General features: G+C 47.9%; 1 protein-coding gene across 2 annotated transcripts; it reads right to left on the bottom strand.

Moving 5' to 3' along the window:
• Nucleotides 1–372: 372 nt before the first annotated feature.
• Nucleotides 373–16,750, bottom strand: LOC146184293 (uncharacterized). 2 transcript variants are annotated; one of them, XM_084608798.1, is made up of 5 exons: nt 16,617–16,750; nt 15,315–15,451; nt 4,823–4,925; nt 2,813–2,982; nt 373–1,125 (listed from the first exon to the last, which is right to left on the bottom strand). In XM_084608798.1, the coding sequence occupies exons 3-5, from the start codon at nt 4,920–4,922 to the stop codon at nt 1,003–1,005; spliced, it is 393 nt and encodes a 130-aa protein (XP_084464924.1). In that variant the 5' UTR covers nt 4,923–4,925; nt 15,315–15,451; nt 16,617–16,750; the 3' UTR covers nt 373–1,002. The 2 variants fall into 2 exon arrangements, with proteins under 2 accessions (XP_084464924.1, XP_084464923.1); XM_084608797.1 differs by lacking the exon at nt 15,315–15,451.
• Between the last annotated feature and the right edge of the window lie 1,074 nt (nt 16,751–17,824).

The following is a 17,824-nucleotide window of genomic DNA, read 5'->3' as shown; positions in this document are numbered from 1 at the left end:
CTATCACCACTCCAGGCCACGAGAAGAACAAGCTTTTATTTTAATCTTACTAAGCGAACGCAGCTGCTTATCCCGAACCTCGTCACCATAACCCACTCGTAACGTTGCGCATTTGTGACGGTCCTGGCGGATGCTTGTTGCACATTGCGCACTGGAAAAAAGTCAGGGAGCAAAGAGAGCATGCGCCTTGCCATAATTGATAATAACGATAATAGATTGCAATGTTCCATGCTTAAGGCGAGCGTATTTTCGTAACACCGGCTTTCATATCACTCCGCTTATCGTGAAAATCATTAGATCAATGTTTTGGCACCCTTAGGTTTCCCCAGAAAGTTTCGAAGAAGACGAAACGTACACCGAGTATTTCACTGCGTCGGAGTCGTTTATTTGCACTCTTTTGGCACGCACGATCTGAAAAAACATGCCTGCGGGCTTCAAGGGCCGACAGGTTGCTTGAAGGGAGGAGATCAGGATTGCACGCGGGAGGAGGCCTAGTTGGTTGCCCCGGACGCCCGTGGCATGCGGCTGGGCCAACAGAGAAACTTGCGCCTGCGGAGCCGAACCCGTCCTTCAGGCGATGCGTACTGCCAACACGGCGCCGTGCGTGGGTACGAGCGCTGAGTGCCGCTTCTGGTTGCGTGTCCGGCCAGCTTCTTTTTGCCGCAGTCATTTCTCTACACACCGCTCGATTTTTTAAAGAAACTATCGTTATTGGTAACGATATTTTTACACTGGTGACTATCAAAAATGACTACCGCTTCTCCTGTACCATCATTACCCCCTTCCCCAATATGTTTAGACCCCCCTTCCCCCTACATCTAGTTTCAGATGCTGGGGAAACCCCTACCGAATCATGTGCGTGCAAATGCATATCGAAAGGGCGAAGCAATAAAGCTTTGGGAGAATCACAGTTCTCTTCGTCTGAAAAAGCGCGCGCACCCCAACTGGGCACCGTTCAGTGACTGGCCGGAGGAAGACAAGTCCAAGAGCACTTGCGCGCCCTCATCCCAGGTTCACATCCCCCGTAGTGAACTTGCAGACTAGAGTCTTGATCTCGTCCCCTTCCAGCTCCAGGGACGGATGGAACCGGATCGTCAGGCTGTTGGTGAAACTGCCTGCCGCATCCTGCAAAGAAGACAGAAAGCGTCGGCGGGACAAGCGAGGCCGACGGCTCTCACTGTAGACGCATCCATCCGATATCAGGCAATCTGCAGTATTCAATGGTGTCGAGTAAATTGTCTCAATCACTGATTTCCTTTTATTCGGAGCAGGACATGAAACACGCACCCACTCCTTCTCGATCATGCAACAATTAACTCAGTTTTTTTTTTTATCATTGAAAGTATTTCCTTACGAATTACTATCGTCGGCCCACAAGAAACTGCCTGTGGTGCCATAGCAATCTTCTGGTCATGCTTCCTTCGGTATAATTTTTTGCAAGTACATTTCATGACGTCCGAACGACAAGGCCGAAACATGGCCCAGTCATGCATGGCCCACGAGGATGGTGCAGCCGACTGATCCATGATCGGACAAAAAAAAAAAAAAAAAAGAATTCACGTTGCCACAGCTTACCAGTAAAACGAAAATTGCCATCGTATTTTCGTTTTCACCAAGCACCCCCGTCCCCCTCCCCCCTTTCGTTTTCATCTTTTTGCAGCACCTCTGGGCGCGCGGCGTATGCGGATCACCGCCGCCATACTGTAGCGCTTGCGTTAACGTTTAAAAAATGGTTCGTTTTCTCGGCTAGCAGCTCATCACTGCTGCAAGCAGAATGTCTGGTCGTGCCATTTGGAGAACAGGAACGCCAACAATTGTGTCAGGGCAATGTTCAATGTCATCTCTGTGCACGAACTGTGGTGCTGTGGGCGATGTGCAGCGATTTCTTCAATGAGCGAACGTTTCGTGAATAGCCCTAAAGGACGGAAAGTAAGGAGAGATACGCCATTTCATGCCGTCCGGGTTTCATTTCCTGAGGGGTAGTAAAGGGAACGCAGAGGAGGAGCAAAGCGTTGGGGACGGCGTTATCTTCTTCCGGTATTGACGCGTAACCCAACTGACGACACTCAACCGCATTCCTCGCGGTGGAGGAAAAGTACGATGGCGTAAAACATTTTAGGCGGGCTACTCGGTTGAACTTCAAGTATCGAGTAGCGCGAACAGACACGCACAAGAGACGAAGCGCTGTTTGATACACGACTGTGTTAGCCTCTATTCCGGCTAAGTGGTGTCAGAAAATGTCAAACGAACCTGCAAATCGCTAAGCGCATACATACGTATATGCAGCTCAGCTCATTTTAGCACGTTAGGCGACATAACGTAAACGTCTTTTTCGTGTTTTGCTATGGCTCTCGGCGTCATCACCGCATTAGTGATTTACGGACAATTAAGAAGGCTGACCGCCGAAGAATTGACGCGTTTGAGTTGTGGTGCTGGCGGAGACTCTTGAGAGTTCCTTGGACGGCCAGAAGATCAAATCAGTCGATATTGTCGACCATAGACCCTGACTGCTCATTGGAGGGTCAAATTCTAAAGTTAAAGCTCAGCTACTTTGGTCATCTGGTGAGAAGAGAGGAGTCGCTGGAGAAAGATTTGATGTCGGGAAAGGTTGGGTGGTCACCGGGAAGGGGTAGGCAGCGAACGCGATGGTTAGATGGCATCCTCGAGGCACTGCAGATGAGGTTATGTGATGTTAGGAAGGTAGTGAGAGACCGGAAAGCGTGGCGTGATTTGGTCCATAGGATCACGAAGAGTCGGACACGACTGAACTGAACTGTGCCTGTTTACAGATTGGCAGTAGAATACCACTGACGTTGTGCGTCGTGCTGCAGTCGTTGAGCGGCACAGGCAGCGTGTAGCGGCGCGAGCCGTCTCCCCGGATCCGGCAGTTGTCTCGCTTGTCGCCCGCGTGCACCACGCCGCGGAAGGGCTGCGTGAAGTTGATGCGCACCAGGAACCGCTCCGGCTCGCACGTCAGCACCACTGCGAGAGAAAGAAGCGGTGAAATAACCCGCGTTTCTCAAGTGGGAAATACGTGACACCCTATACAGCAAAGAGGCGACTATAGATATACGGGATGGCCGTCTCCACACGGTCATCATTCCCAGATACGGCGGAACTTGCGTCGGCCGGTGTCTGTCGTGAGAAACACTCTCTGAGCCGCAAAAGTTGTGCATGTGATTAAAGTGATTAGACCCGAAAAGAAAGGCGTGACTGATCTTCAAGATGACGGCGTCGTTATAGAGAGTTCACAGCTAGACTCGGGAGGCACCTCTTGCATTTCTCCTCCGTAGGTTCAGCAGCACAATGCCGTAGCCACTGAAGGGGTTCGACTCTCATCCATCAGTTGGCGCCAGCATCTCGACCGATGTGCATCGGGAAATGCCGCCAATGCTCTGTTATCTGAAGCGCTGTTTTTCTTCCGAAACGGTTGAGCGCCACACGGGTCGCTCAAACTACACAGGTGAAAATTTTAAACTGTTACTGCTATATTAGCACGTTCAGAATAGCCCCTAGGACCTTGTGGCTGCTGAAGCCAGCAGCTGCTCAGGTAGCCCCGATACGTTATATATAACACCTACAATTGTTCAGAGCTCCGTAGTGCTCTAACCTTTTTTTTTTAAGTTATACAGGCGTGCAAAACTGACATCTCCTAAATGTTAAACGTACAGAAAAAAAAACGAAAGAGTACGACATTTTTGCTAAAATGTTAGGTCGACCTGTACGATGAGGGGCCGTATTTCATAAGCTTCCATTTTGATTGAGACGTGTTTCAGTGTTGCGCCGAATGGTGTGTGGAGCCACGTCAAACGGCATTGGGTACACCACTGTAGCTGTGTCCCAGGTGGCGAGCCTGATAGCCAACGGTGGAGGTGTTGAGGAAGGGTACATTGCAGTGGACTGGAAGGCTGTGCCGCATTGTGTCAGGCAATTTTGTATGCATGTGGAGATATGTACCATTACGAATAAAGTGTGCCGGGTGTGTGAGGAAGGAGAAGCAGCAGCAGATGTGCGAAGTAGAAAAAAAAGGAAGCGAAGTAGCAGCAGCAGCAGAAGAAGAACCGAGCGCCGCCAGTTCTGCGCGCTGCTCGTGCGAAGGACTGCGGCGACGACTCCGCCGATGAGCTTTGCTCCTGCTAGACCAGTACAGCTTTCGCTTTAAAAACGAGCGCCCCGCCTGCAGCGGCTCTGTGCTTAGGTCGCTCCACTACATGGTCCTGAGGACGCGGGTTCGATCTCGCAGTGGCGAAACGCAATCAAGGCTTCTGTGTCCTGTGCGATATCGGCGGACGCTGAAGAAGCGCATGGTCGAAATATCTGAAGCCGTCCACTAACGGTATCTATTGCGATCGCACGCTAAAGCCCATAAACTATATCAAACCAAAAATGAGCAGACACGAGAAAAGCGAAATGTTAAGCGTACCGTACGTATAACACTTTTCCATGCACAGCTACATCTTGTTTCGCATTATATACAGTTCCTGCTTCCAGTGTGTCCTCACCAGCAAAAGCTATACTTGGGCACGGCCGAAAGCGCATAGTGCGAAACACGGGAGAGACAGGTTGGTGGCCAGCGTCGTGCATGTACTCTCCTGGCATACAGGCAGCGTACCTTACGGCTACATATAGGAGAAATGAAAAACTCGCAAGCATCAGTTTAAACTGGCGAGAAAATATCAATTGCAGGCGATGGGTATAGTGTCAGACTATATATATTAATATCAGAGCATATCTGCTTCTATGTACTGTTTATGAATATTGCAAGGAGAACATGCAAAGAAGGAGAGAGAGAGAGAAGGAATGAGGAGCAAGTCACTCGTACCTCTTGTCCTGTCTGTGGTAAAGTGGTTCTTGATCACCGGCCTCGTAGGGCCTCGCAGGATCTCCCTCCCACCAGGATTGCACACCGCTGTGGACGCCATCAGCTGCGTTCAGAGCCAGAACGGGCCACGTTAGCCTTCAAAGGTTGGCACATAACTCTCCCGCAACCGTATCAGTATATATTGGAAGAGGCCAGTGCCACCCTACGCAAGCCAAAACAAATTTCACTTAGCACTTATCGAGCGAGTATGCCTGAAGCGTATTTTAACATCCTCGGTCAGTACTCGGATACGAAAAACAAATGTGGCCGCCTTTAAAGGTATGATGCGACAGTGTATACAATGAATTTCGTTTTCCGGCTGCACTTGCGAATGCTCGTTCACGTGATTATACTCATTGGCATACAGTCGCAAGATGCCCCACTATGGGAGAGATCACACGACTGCAGATGTACAAATCCCCACCTTAACTATTGGCACACAAATGTGCCTGCGTCTCCCACCAGAAGCACGAGTTGGCAACACCTGGCAACTCGGCCATGTCACGTGGTCTCGTGACGTCACGCAACCCGCCGACCAATCAGTGCCTGCCATCGCCTGCTACCACCTGCAAGAATAGAGTTCCTTACACTAACTAGAGGGAAAGCTGAGGGCGCTGCACTTCAGCCACCATGGGCGCGCTAAGAATCATAGGCCGGTGTGCTACTTGTTGCGGGACAGTCGGTTTTTCTCGGGTACGTGGAGTGGCGTTACTGCGATGTTTCTTTTTTGTCATCATCATCATCTGAAGGCGCGTACATAGACCATGAAAGTCATAGTAGCGATAGTAGCGAAGGCGCAAAAGCAGACGTCACCAATAAATGGTTTTTGTTTCCCGAAATGCTCTAAAAACCTCTTTCAGTGATTGCACAACCATAAATATTTTTGTAACGTTTTTTTATTTCAAATTTTGCCTAATAAGTGCGAAATATTGGTATTTGTGCTGCTCAAAACTAAGCCAATAGGAGAAAGAGCCATCGCTTATATTGGATAAATATCACACTGACATGCTATTTCTCTCTCTTTTTGCAATTTGTAGTCACAATATTCAATGTTAGGACATTATTTACGGTAGAACAACGTTTATCTTTGCATTAGTTTTGGCCAAAAGTTGTAGTTCTGCACTCAGTAGCTCTCCGGCCCATGATGGTTTGAGCGCCCATGGTGGCTGAACTGGCCGTCTGGAAACTCCATGTAAACGCCCATAGACGGCAGCACAGCTTTCCCTCTAGGTAAGCGTAAGAAACTCTATGGCTGCAAGAGAGCATGGGCGCGATTTTGCGCTCACAAAGCCGACGCCGGATTTTCTGGAGAACGAAGCCTTTAATCTTGCGGCGGTAAAATGCGTGCATATTTTGGGCGAAGTATTATCGAATGATTTTAAGGAAGCTTTATTGGAAGTAGTGCGATGCGTTTCTTTGAAGCGGCACCGGCCCTAGCGAAGCAAGACAATCCGGTGTACGTGTAATGTGCAGTATTTGCCAAAAGCATTGCCACATAGATAGGACACTTTGACTTTCAAAGAAAATTCAGTTCATCGACGAGAGAGAGCTTCACCTTCAAGAGCGCCGGCGGTGCGCAGCTAGCCACGCAATGCAGCCCAGAAGTTGGGCTCTTCACACTTGTCAAAGGGCTGAACGCAAGCTCTCATGGTAGTGCGCGAAGCACGAACTTGAACACGGCGTGCGAGAGAAGAGCTCTTTATCCGATGATTAATGGGCGCTCCCTCAACTGGAAAATGGCTTCCAAGACAGCGAACGCCATCCTCTCACTTTCTTTCGTGATTACCCTATGCTTTCACGCATCCCACTCCGGTCTAGCTCCGCCAAAGAGGGCCGCAATGATTCAGTAGCAGACAGCTCCCTTCAGCGACCTTTGTGTTCAAGGCCGTGCTTCGAGGATCATCTGCCTCGCGCTCTCCTGCCGTGATTTCTGCCCGAGCGACAGCGAACAGCATGTGGCGGTTCTGAAAGGGCCCAGTCGTTGAATATCGACAACGCAGGCACGACGCAGCCCATATATATATATATATATATATATATATATATATATATATATATATATATATATATATATATATATATATATATATATATATGACTGCAGAGGCAATGTATACAGGTGCGGACATAAGTAAACGGAACACGCTTTTCCCTTAAACTAAAATCACGTCTCCTGCACTAGAGATAAAAAAAAAAAAACAAAAAAAAAACATTTGTCCAAGTGAAAGGGCACTGACGCGATCGCGCCAGTTTCAATTATTCAACGCGCGAAAAATTTTAGAAGAAAATAGCATGCTCCGTTTACGTTTGTCCGCACCGGTACGCTGATGAATATTACCATGGCTTTAGCCTTTACGCACTGAGAAGTGAATGAATGTGCACGAGCTTTGCTCGGATTACAGCGTGGATGCATAAAAACACTGGCATCGTACCCCCACTGTTTTCACCGTGTTGCATCTGCGGCGGTTTACGTCATATTCGCAACGCGAAGAGGCTGGTGCTGCTTGCTCCTCTCAGGGGAGCAGGGGCGCCAAGCGATTCCCTAGGGCAAGAGATCTTTTAGACGATATGGGGAAGCGGACAGTTTGGACAGGGACTTCAAACACTCATAGAAATGCCTTGAGAAATGCCTCCTCTACACATGGCGACAGCCGGAAACTTTTTTGCATATAGAACTCTTTTGGGTGCCTCTGATAGTAGCGACAGAATCGAGACGGCTATATAGACGAATATAGAACTATACCGCAAATTACTGGCCCTAATTGCTCCCAGAAAATGTGGTGTTTAATATACTATATATAGTATATTAACTATATAGTATATTAAACACCAAATTTTCTGGGAGCAATTTCAACGCATAAATGATTAAGCGTGATAACGTTTTCCTCGTACTGCCCGCACTATTACGTGAGCGAAAACTAAACAGTTATAATGTTGAATTCTAATGTGACGAGGTGCAAGACCATTTGACGTACTCCAGGAAACAACGGGCGATAGAATCAGCCGTTTCTTAATGTCCACGTGGATATCATAGAGCACTCTCGTGAGGCTCTCCATAATATCCTCCCCAGTCGTTCAATTTTCCCTAGTCAAGCTATCCGAAGCGATAATACTGAGCGAGTGGCAGTAACACACTTTTTACACTGACGTCTGCGACAGGTGGCAAGATAGAGAGAGAAAATCTCCCCTTTCATCTGGCAGGGAAGAGGCGGAAGGGGAGGAAGGTTTTGGATATAGCGAAAAACTCGGATATAAGGAAACGCTTGCATCAAACTGATCGCCTCTAAATTCAAGAAGAATCAGAGCGCGGGGTTCGCGAATGACTCATGAACATTTCTGTATGTATCACATAGTTTATACGTAACACATGCATGTTGGATTGACAAATTTTAATGTTCAAGCATATATACTTCGTACAACAGCGCGCAATAGAGCCTCAGAGTTCAACTTAAGTGAACGAGGCATAAGATAAATCTATCGGGATTTATACAAGTGGTACAACGAAGTAAATGCGCACTACCACCATACCACGAAAATTATTTCTTGATATCTTTGTACATACCAATGTATATAGTTATCCATTGTATCTACAGGCAAACATGCTGATAAGATTCTTCAACATATCTAATATTGTGAGCCGCCGCTCGAACAAACGTCTTTATTTCAGCCACAGTCTGGAACGCTGCGCGTAATCTTGCGAACACCGGTGAATGATGACGATGCTGCGTATGTACAGGTGAAAGAGGTGAACGTTCTGGCACCGCGCTCACACAAGTCCCCCAGGCAAGGAAGCGGCCACCCTGGTCGCTGTTTAGATGGATGCGGGTCGGCGGGTGTGTCTTCATGCGCGAAACATGAACTTCTGAGCGCCGACGCCGATCGGCGGTGGTATGCGATGGGACAACGCGGTAGTTCACGGGAGATGTTTGCTGGAGCACGGTGCAAAGAGCGATATAGCGATGAAGGAACTTCTCGCATAATCCAGGCGTGCGGATCGGCGTCCAGTGTAGCACTTCATCACCGGTTGAGAAGGAGGCAGTGCGGTGGTGCTGGTCATAGCTGTGCTTCCGTTCTTGCTGGGTGGCTTCAGTGTTGGGGCGAGCAATTTGCCGGTAAAATGCCATACGTGTATAAAACTGCCCAACGATGCATATGGCGAGGCAGGAGCAGAGAAGAAGGTGGTGTCGAATAGAGTTGTCGGTTGACGGCCATAAACTAAGAAGAATGGGCTGTAGCCAGTGGTGCGGTGAACGGCGGAATTATAGGCATAGGTAACGAAAGGCAAAATGGTGTCCCAGTTCTTATGGTCAGGACTGACGTACATGGATGTCATGTCAGACAAAGTGCGTTGAAAGCGTTCGATGAGGCCGTTGGTCTGAGGATGATAACTATAGATGATGTCTTGTGGACGGTGTTGGCAGCGTGGAGTGCTTCCGCCAGGACTTGGGAAAGAAATGTCTTCCCACGGTCGCTAATCAAGATACGGGCGCACCATGACGCAAGACGATCGCTCGCAGGAAAAGCTCGGCAACTTCAGAAGCGGTACCGGAGCAAAGAGGGGCTGTTTTCGCGTAGCGCGTCAGATGGTCAATGGCGGTTACAACCCATCGATGATCGGCTTCCGTGAGAGGTAGGGGTCCGAATAAGTCAATGGCGACAGAATCGAAAGGCACGGATGGGCAATGAAGAGGTTACATAGGGCCGGCAGGAAGAGATGTTGACCGCTTACGATGTTGGCAAGGCGCACATGATAATATGTATTTGGTGACAAGCCCGGGCCAAAAGTAGCGGCTTTTTATGCGGTCGTACGTCTTGTGGTGTCCTAAATGACCGGAAGTGGCCTCGTCATGGTAAGCCTCCAAAACTCGATGATGGAGAGAGCGAGGAACAACGGGAACCCACCGGTGACCAATCGTGTGGTATACAAAGCGGTAAAGCGTTAAAGCGGTAAAGGGCGGATGAGATTAAGAAGTTCGCAGGGGTCAAGAAGTGGATGCAGCTAGCACAGGACCGGGTTAAGTGGAGAAATATGGGAGAGGCCTTCGCCCTGCAGTGGGTATAATCAGGCTGATGATGAAAGCGTTCCGTGTTGAATTCGGAAAAGGCGAAGCTGACGACGCAGGCGACTGACTGTTGGGTGCTGGTAAATGACCGCGGAGGCGAGTGATAATTGTGCTGGATCAGCCAGCTGCAATGCGGGGAGTTACTGCTTAGGTCCAGAGGAGAGGCCTCGATGGGTGCAACATCTAGACGATCACCGGAAGGCTGACGTGAGGGGCAGAGTGTAGTGACCGCATGGGAGTTGGTTGGAGTAGAAGACAGCGCGCAATGAGACAGGACGTCAGCATCGAGGTGTTTTCTGCCGGATTTGTACGTGATGGTAAAGGTATACTCTTGTAAACGTAGCACCCAGCGGCCGAACCAACCTGATAAGTTCTTTAACGACGACAGCCAACAGAGCGCATGATGGTCTGTGACGATTGTGAAGTGGCGGCCATACAAATAGGGTCGAAATTTTTGGACAACGGCAAGGCATTCTTGTTCCGTAATGCTGTAGTTACGCTCAGCTGCTGTTAGAGAACGGCTAGCGTATGCCACAACCTGCTCTTCGGCCGCAGCGTTGCGTTGCAAAAGAATGACACCGATGCCTTGTCCACTGGCGTCAGTACGAAGAATGGTGGGAGCTGTTTCATCAAAATGTCGAAGCACAGGAGTTGAAGTTAGTACTTGCTTGAGGGATTGGAAGGCCTGTTCACATTCACTGGACCATAAGAAAAGCGCGTCAGACTTCAGGAGGTTGTGTAGAGGAGCCGCAATAGAAGCAAATTTTCGGATGAAACGTCGGAAGTACGGCGCCAACCCGAGGAAGCTGCACAGTTCTTTCTGGCATTTGGGCTGTGGAAAATTATTTACAGCTGCAATTTTGTCGGGATCGGGCTGTATGCCCGCCTTGCTAACGACATGGCCCAGGACTGATGGTTTTGCTGGCGAAGTGGCATAATTTTTTTTTTTTTTGTTGAGCTGGAGACCGGCTCGTGCCAGACATGTGAGAACTTCTGTGAGACGGTGCAAGTGCTGGGCGAAGTCCGACGAAAAGATGATAATATCGTCTAGATAACACAAGCCCGTCTTCAATTTCATTCCTCGAAGCACTGTGTCGATCATGCGCTCGAAGGTGGCTGGAGCACTACATAAACCGAAAGGCATTACATTAAATTCATAAAGACCATCGGGAGAAGCAAATGCAGTCTTGTCCTTGTCGGATTCATGCATGGGAATTTGCCAATATCCCGAGCGCAAGTCGAGACTTGAGAAATACTCTGCTCCCTGAAGGCAGTTCATTGCGTCGTCGATGCGTGGTAGCGGGTAAACATCTTTGCAGGTTATCTTATTAAGGGCCCGGTAATCCACGCAAAGCCGCACAGAACCATCTTTTTTCCTGACGAGAACAACAGGAGAGGACCAGGGGCTGCTCGATGGCCGGATGATGTATCGCGCGAGCATGTCACAAACTTGGTCCTCAATGATTTTGCGTTCCGCAGTGGTGAGGAAACGCCATGTGGGCGGCGACGAACAATGGTTGATCCCTCAGCCTCTATGCGGTGGGAGGTGACACATGTTTGGTCTAAATTTGACGTACGCACATCAAAAGAGTACTTGTGTTTCAAAAGGACTGCGAGCAATGCCGCCGACTCTTCAGAAGTTAGATCAGTGCTAATGGTTGCCGCGAGTGCCGAGGAAGGTCGCTGAGGTAGAGCATCAGATGGCGGAGGAGCACAGGAAAGCGTAGTGAGGGGAACAGGATCTCCTTCAAAAAGAAAGCCAACAGTTCCTCCTTGCGGTAAAAATAAAGGCTGGGTACGAGTGTTCATCTCCGCGGCAACCGCGCAACCGCGGTTGAAGCAGGTGAGGCAAGAGGCAAACGCTATGCTGTCGGAGGTCCACCGTGGTGCTGGCGTCACTAAAGCATCACCGTCAAGTGCATAATTCATGTTAACAATGATGAGGTTATGGCATGCCATCGTCGTCTCGACGAAGACGACAGCCTCAGCGCGCTTGGCAAGCACGCGTTTAAGACGGGCGACGTCACTCAAGCCTGACGACCAATCTGTGCCCTGTCATATGCCACCTGCTGGAGGCATCCTCAATTAATGGTCAAAGGTCGAAGATTCAGACATACCCCCTGTTTTTCTTATTTACACCACGAAGAAGTGCTTTCGCATTAAAAAGCGAGATGCGAATCTCTTGTTTCAAGACATTGAAATCCAGGTTCGTTTTATCCGCGCTATGTTTAGCAGTATTAAATTCATGCTGTTTCACGTTGGTGTTGTCTCTCTACCTTGCGTTTGGAAAAAAGCTACACCCTTTGATCTCGCCGAGAAGTGCAGCTGCGCGATGAACAACTTGAGAACAGTACTAAGAGCTGTACGTGGGAGCATCACTTCTGTTTCGATAGCCGTCAAAAGAGAAAAAAGAAATACACGAGGAGGACATGGCTTACTTCGAATTGAACAGTTCGCCTCGCACAACGGTCGAAAATCGTTTCAATGAATCGCTTTCTGAAGAGTCACTGGTCTTTGGCAAGATGTTTTCTGCTCTTTCAGACATGTTGACAAAAGTGCATAGCTGAGTTCCATGGACCTCCGAGGGATCTGCGCCAGTCATGGAGGAAGGAAAGCTCAGGAGAGGCCCTCGCAGCATATTAATCCGAGCTGCATGACAAAAATTGTGGCGGAAGTCGCATGCTTTTGCAAGCATTACTGGGATTCGGTGGTTCTTCGGTTCGTCTCACGCGCCGTCTGCATCATCCACAGTTTCTTATGTAAGAAACCAATGGCATCACCCATATCGACGGTCTTGTTGACAGACCCGGCCTGGTAGAGCAAGGAATTCGTATAGTCTGCCTGTACTGATCTTCGTGGCGCATGCGCAAACGTGCTCAAACGTGCTCGAACTACTCGAACCATGAAAACGCGATACAAAAAAAAAAGGCATTAACTCGAAAAGACTGAAAAATTACCGCAGTTCCCCTCTATATAGGAAATGGTTTTTTTTATCCACGATTTACGCATAACATCGTTTACTATTTTACGGTAAATTATTCCCTTATAAGCTAATTTAAACAATGACTAACAGTGTCGTGGGTAGTGCCAGGGTGCGATCGTAGACGTGTCCCCACCTAATTGTGATACTTCAATGCGAAACTCTTCCAGAGTGAATGGTTGAACGATCCATATGTCCCTTCATGCATCGCCTTTATGATTTCTGGATTGATGTTTGGTGAGTCATGAGAAATACTGGAAAGTGGTCACTGGTGTTGACGGCAGTTGCGTCAGGATTACGTTTATCCGCAGAAGTTATAAAAATAACGAAAATTTTAGAGTCGTCATGAATTCAAACTGGCATGTTAATGATGGTGTTAAAGGTGTTAGCTTCAAGTATTGGAGATTTTGTTGGGTGTGTTATGTATAAATAATAATAATAATAATAATAATAATAATAATAATAATAATAATAATAATAATAATAATAATAATAATAATAATAATAATAATAATAATAATAATAGTAATAATAATAATATCGTCCCTCAGAACAAGGCTGTAATCACCCCATTCTAAATCCATCCAAAAATGAAATTTGAATATACTGGCACTTGGTGGGTGGTGCCGGGTGAAACTGTTTGCGTGGGAAACGACCACCAAAATTTTAAAATTAGGAGTGATTAATGCGCTCCTTTCGTTACATCTGTTGATAAGACATAATTCTTATTATGAGCAGCACACCATCATGTTTATTAAAGAGACAGTATAGATGACGGCTGTCATGCTCAGAAAACCTAAAAAGTTGATCTTCATAAGTTCATATTGGTACCAAGTTTCACAAAGCAAGACGACATCAAAACAACCGGCTAACAACGAAAATAAAGCTTACAAATCGTCCTCCGAGGGGAAATGCAACATTTGGCAAGTGCGCTTTTCCACACAACGATGTTGCTCAAGACCAGAGGGCAGAGTCCTGAACTGTGAGGGCTACAGCACAGGTATGAGGTTGTGGATTGAATGTACGTATTAAACCTAGGTATTAAGGGTCAAGCAAAAGACTCGCCCTCCTTGCTTTGTTTCAGCTAGAAACTCATGGTCAGCCATCTCGTCTTGGGCAACGTCGTTATGTGGAAAAGCGCACTTGCGGAGTTTTGCATATCCGCGGCTTTGTCCAACAGAGTCTAAAACGTCATATAGCGTTATAAACGGCCGAGAATAACTTTACAATCAAAAGTGGTCTTGCACTCTTACTCTTAAATCGCTGGCACAAGTTACACGAAGCACACGCGATGTATCCATTTTTCAGCAAGAATTTTGCCGTCTGTTGGGCAGGCGAATTTACACTCTTTTCTTGTTATTCCGAGCTACAGTCTTGCCAAGCAGTTCCTTGAGAACCACTCATAATAGTTCATTGACCTAAACCAGATACTCAAATGTGGATCCAACTTTCTGAATGATAAACTCGCTTCCTGCGTGTCTTTTAAATACAATTAATGTTACGCATTTCACGTGTGGTAAATTGACAGCAACATTAGGACAGCCGTTACCTTTCTTGAAAACACGGCTGCAAAGGTCTATGCCCTCATCACCATTCGATTCTTGGATGATGTCTCCTTCAACACAGCTGGAAGACATTCGTTTTAATACCTTCTAGCTCACTGTTGAGGTTCCTCGAGTACTGCTCAAGATTTGTAAGTCTGTTATAAGAACCTATCACCAGCTTTCTGAGCTTACTGCGTTCTGGAGACAACTACGCGAAATTCTGGTTTGCCTTCAGAAAACGCTGCATTTGTTGGCAAGACAAACTTAAGTTACGTCTGTATTCAATGTTTTATTTGTTCTATTTAGGTACCAGCAAAAGTTAGCCTGAAAGCTCTGCCGTGCTTAGTTAGCAATTATAGCAGCCGCAGCCACATTAGCTGCCAGTCCGCTCAGCGAATGCTTGCGCCTCTTTGCTGTGTCTGTAAAAAGAGCCCGTGTTTTCAGGACATGCTAAAATTCCCGAAACCGCCGGTCACTCGTCGCACCCTGGGATAAGCGGTCGTAATGCTTTCTTACTAAGCACCATGACATAATGTTAACGCGAAGGAGTAAAACATATTAGTGCGGAATAAATCGCACAATTTTCAAGGCCATTTTTCTGAAAACGCGTGCCGTTTTCATTTGAACCTGTCCGCATTCCTGTGCAAGATTTTGAGAGTACTAGCTGAATTGGGAATCAGTTTTGCGAGGAGCACACAATAGAATCTCCAGTCAGCATTTTTTATCAAATGATGGTATTGAAAGGTGTCACATGAAGTCGGCCATCTGCTCCTTCCTAGTTTCGATATCGTACCCGACGCCTTCCTTACTCCGTCTACACAGCCGTGCAAGATCCAGGGCGTCTGTTGACGACACCAGAAGCTCACCCGTATCGGTGACCTGCTCGCTCGCCAAAAGCGTAGGCCCTTGGGAAACCGCCAGAGGCCGACGGCGCCAGGCTGCGAGGTGGGCGAGGCAAAGCAGCCGCCCTCAATCTCCCACGACGGCAGGTCGAGAGAGATTACTGCATCGTGATACACAGCCGCCGGGAACTTTCCTCTGAGTGGCAGCGCCACCGATTTGAATAACGTTGCGCAAACGTTGTGTAAGCTGAACTAACCCTTTCGATTATTCTAACCTCAGGAATTGACACACAACGCTTGTGTTATGTGTCCTTACTTTAATGTTGATTTATGTTCAAACTGGCATTAAAAATATTAATATAATGACCAAAGCATCAAAGGATGTTGCAGTAGCTTTGTATGAGCTAGCTAGCTTTTTCACGCAAAATATGCCGCGCAGTAATGGTGTTCTTCAACTAGAAGTTCACCGTTAAATCTCTTGGGAATGTTCGGCCTGCAATAGGTAGAATACATAGCGCCAAAACTTTATTCATGCAGGAAGACATGCTTTTTAACTATTCACCATTATCATTTAGCCCGTGTTACTAGTTCGAAACTTGGTGAACAAGCTGTACTGTACTTAATTTAGTGTCCTACTGACATAGTGATTGTCACTTGTTTCTTGCAGTGTTTTGTTTGAAGCTGTTTACGTCCACAGTTGACAGGGACACTTCTCCATTTTAGAAATTCCTCTGCCAGCTGGAGGGGCCCGTCGCCAATAGTGTAACACTAGAAACCTCAAGTCTGTAGAATTTTCGGCACCTTGCGCAGAGGTAACTGCCGCTTTGGTTCCACTGGCTGAACTGCCTGACAGCATTAACACGTTTCCCGGCAAGCGTCACTGCACCTCAGACTCAACATGAAGGGTAATGCTCCGTCTGCGGCCTCGACTGGGTGCAGATGGAGCGTTCAAGGTGAGAAACGTTTTCACAGCTGCAGTTCCACACAAGCTATCCTAATCACGAGTATGGGTGAAGCTGACAAGACGCAGTACGAAGTAGAGAGCGGTGCAAAGCTAGTGGCAAGACAACCGACGGCAGCATCAGACAAGAAGCGCTTCTGGTCTTTATGCGCATTACTGTAGTCATTTGTCTTGTCGCAGTTTGCTTGATGCTGGCAGAAGAAATAAGCGCGAAAATATATAGTAAGGTCTTACTCCATGGCGAAAATGCGGTCTCTGAGCCAACGACCGAAATATCGTTTTCAAAATGTGACGGCAGAGCAGTAGTGACGCGTGCATTAGCGGCGGCGGCACTAAAATGGCATCGAACAAGGGCAGACACTCACCGCCAGAAGCGCAGCCGCCGCCGCGATCGGCGGTGTCCGCTGCATGGTGGCTGGGCGACTGGCGGCCCTGACTCTTCCGACGGGACCGGTCGGCGAAAACTGGTTCCCCGGCTGTCACTCAGCGTGGGCCGTCGCTGAGGTCATCGGAGAGTGCGATACTCCCGAGGCGCGAAACACTTGGCGCTGCCCTCCGACGCGAAATGACGTCATCGCTAACAAGATGGCCTCGACGATAGGCGCTCGCCAGACTCGGAGGGCGTGTTTGGGGTTTTTTGTCTTCCAAATCGTCACTCAGCATCAAGGGCCGACCACGCGAGCAACTCTAGGGAGTTTGCACAGGCGGCATTGCAAAAGGTGTAGAGCGCACTCATTTAAAATGTGCAGGGCCGGATTAAGGAAAATAGGGGATCCGGGCTAAAAGCGCGTGTAACCCCCCCCTCCCCCCCTCCCAAGCTTCTTTCGGCCCTTCCTCACTTCCACACTACACTTCTGCAATATACTCCGTTTCACTCTAATTACACGAAACTTTTTAAAAAAAAGTGATCACTGTTAGTGACAGATGATGCGTTAGTTTTGCAGCACATAGAACACAAGTGTAGCCATTAACAACCAGACGCGGAGGTAAGAAATAAGGGCACGAGACTCTGGCACGGCCTATTATCCTCTCCTAAAGCGGGAGAAAAGAAGTGGTGGAACAATTTGAGAGATGTATGGCGGTAGTGATGGTGGAATGATGGAAAATGATTTTCTTTCTTACCTCATTTATTGCTTCAGTTGCATATTTCTTTTTCGATGTTGTCCCTCATCACAAGACAGAGGAAATGATAGGAAACCATTAAAAACGCTCCCCAAATTCTTAAGTGCAGATCACCTCACCTGAAAGAGGCCTCCCAGTGTCTCCCAACAGCTAAGCAAAGTTAGGTTAGGCGGGGCTTCGCCTCCTTGCTCTGGTCTTTCTCTTCATGGATGTTGTTCGAAGTTTCGTTATTTGTAGTTTCATATATGAAGCAGGTTAGAGCAAATGGGCCCCCCTCCTCCTAATCTCGAACACGAAACCCTGGGCTGCAGCCTCCTTAGCCCCCACCCTAATGCAGCGCTGAAAATATGCGAAACATTCTTGATGAAACTCAAGACGTTCTAAATCGCTTCAGCTTTTCTTCCCCGTGGGTTTAGAAAAGTCGATTTTGAAATCAGCCACCTTTGAATGA

The sequence above is a fragment of the Amblyomma maculatum genome, chromosome 7, assembly GCF_055883805.1.
Source record: "Amblyomma maculatum isolate TAMU_Amacu chromosome 7, ASM5588380v1, whole genome shotgun sequence".
Taxonomy (NCBI): Eukaryota; Metazoa; Arthropoda; class Arachnida; order Ixodida; family Ixodidae; genus Amblyomma; species Amblyomma maculatum.
Note: the sequence above shows the minus strand (reverse complement) of the source record. Positions and strands in the feature narration are given on the sequence as shown.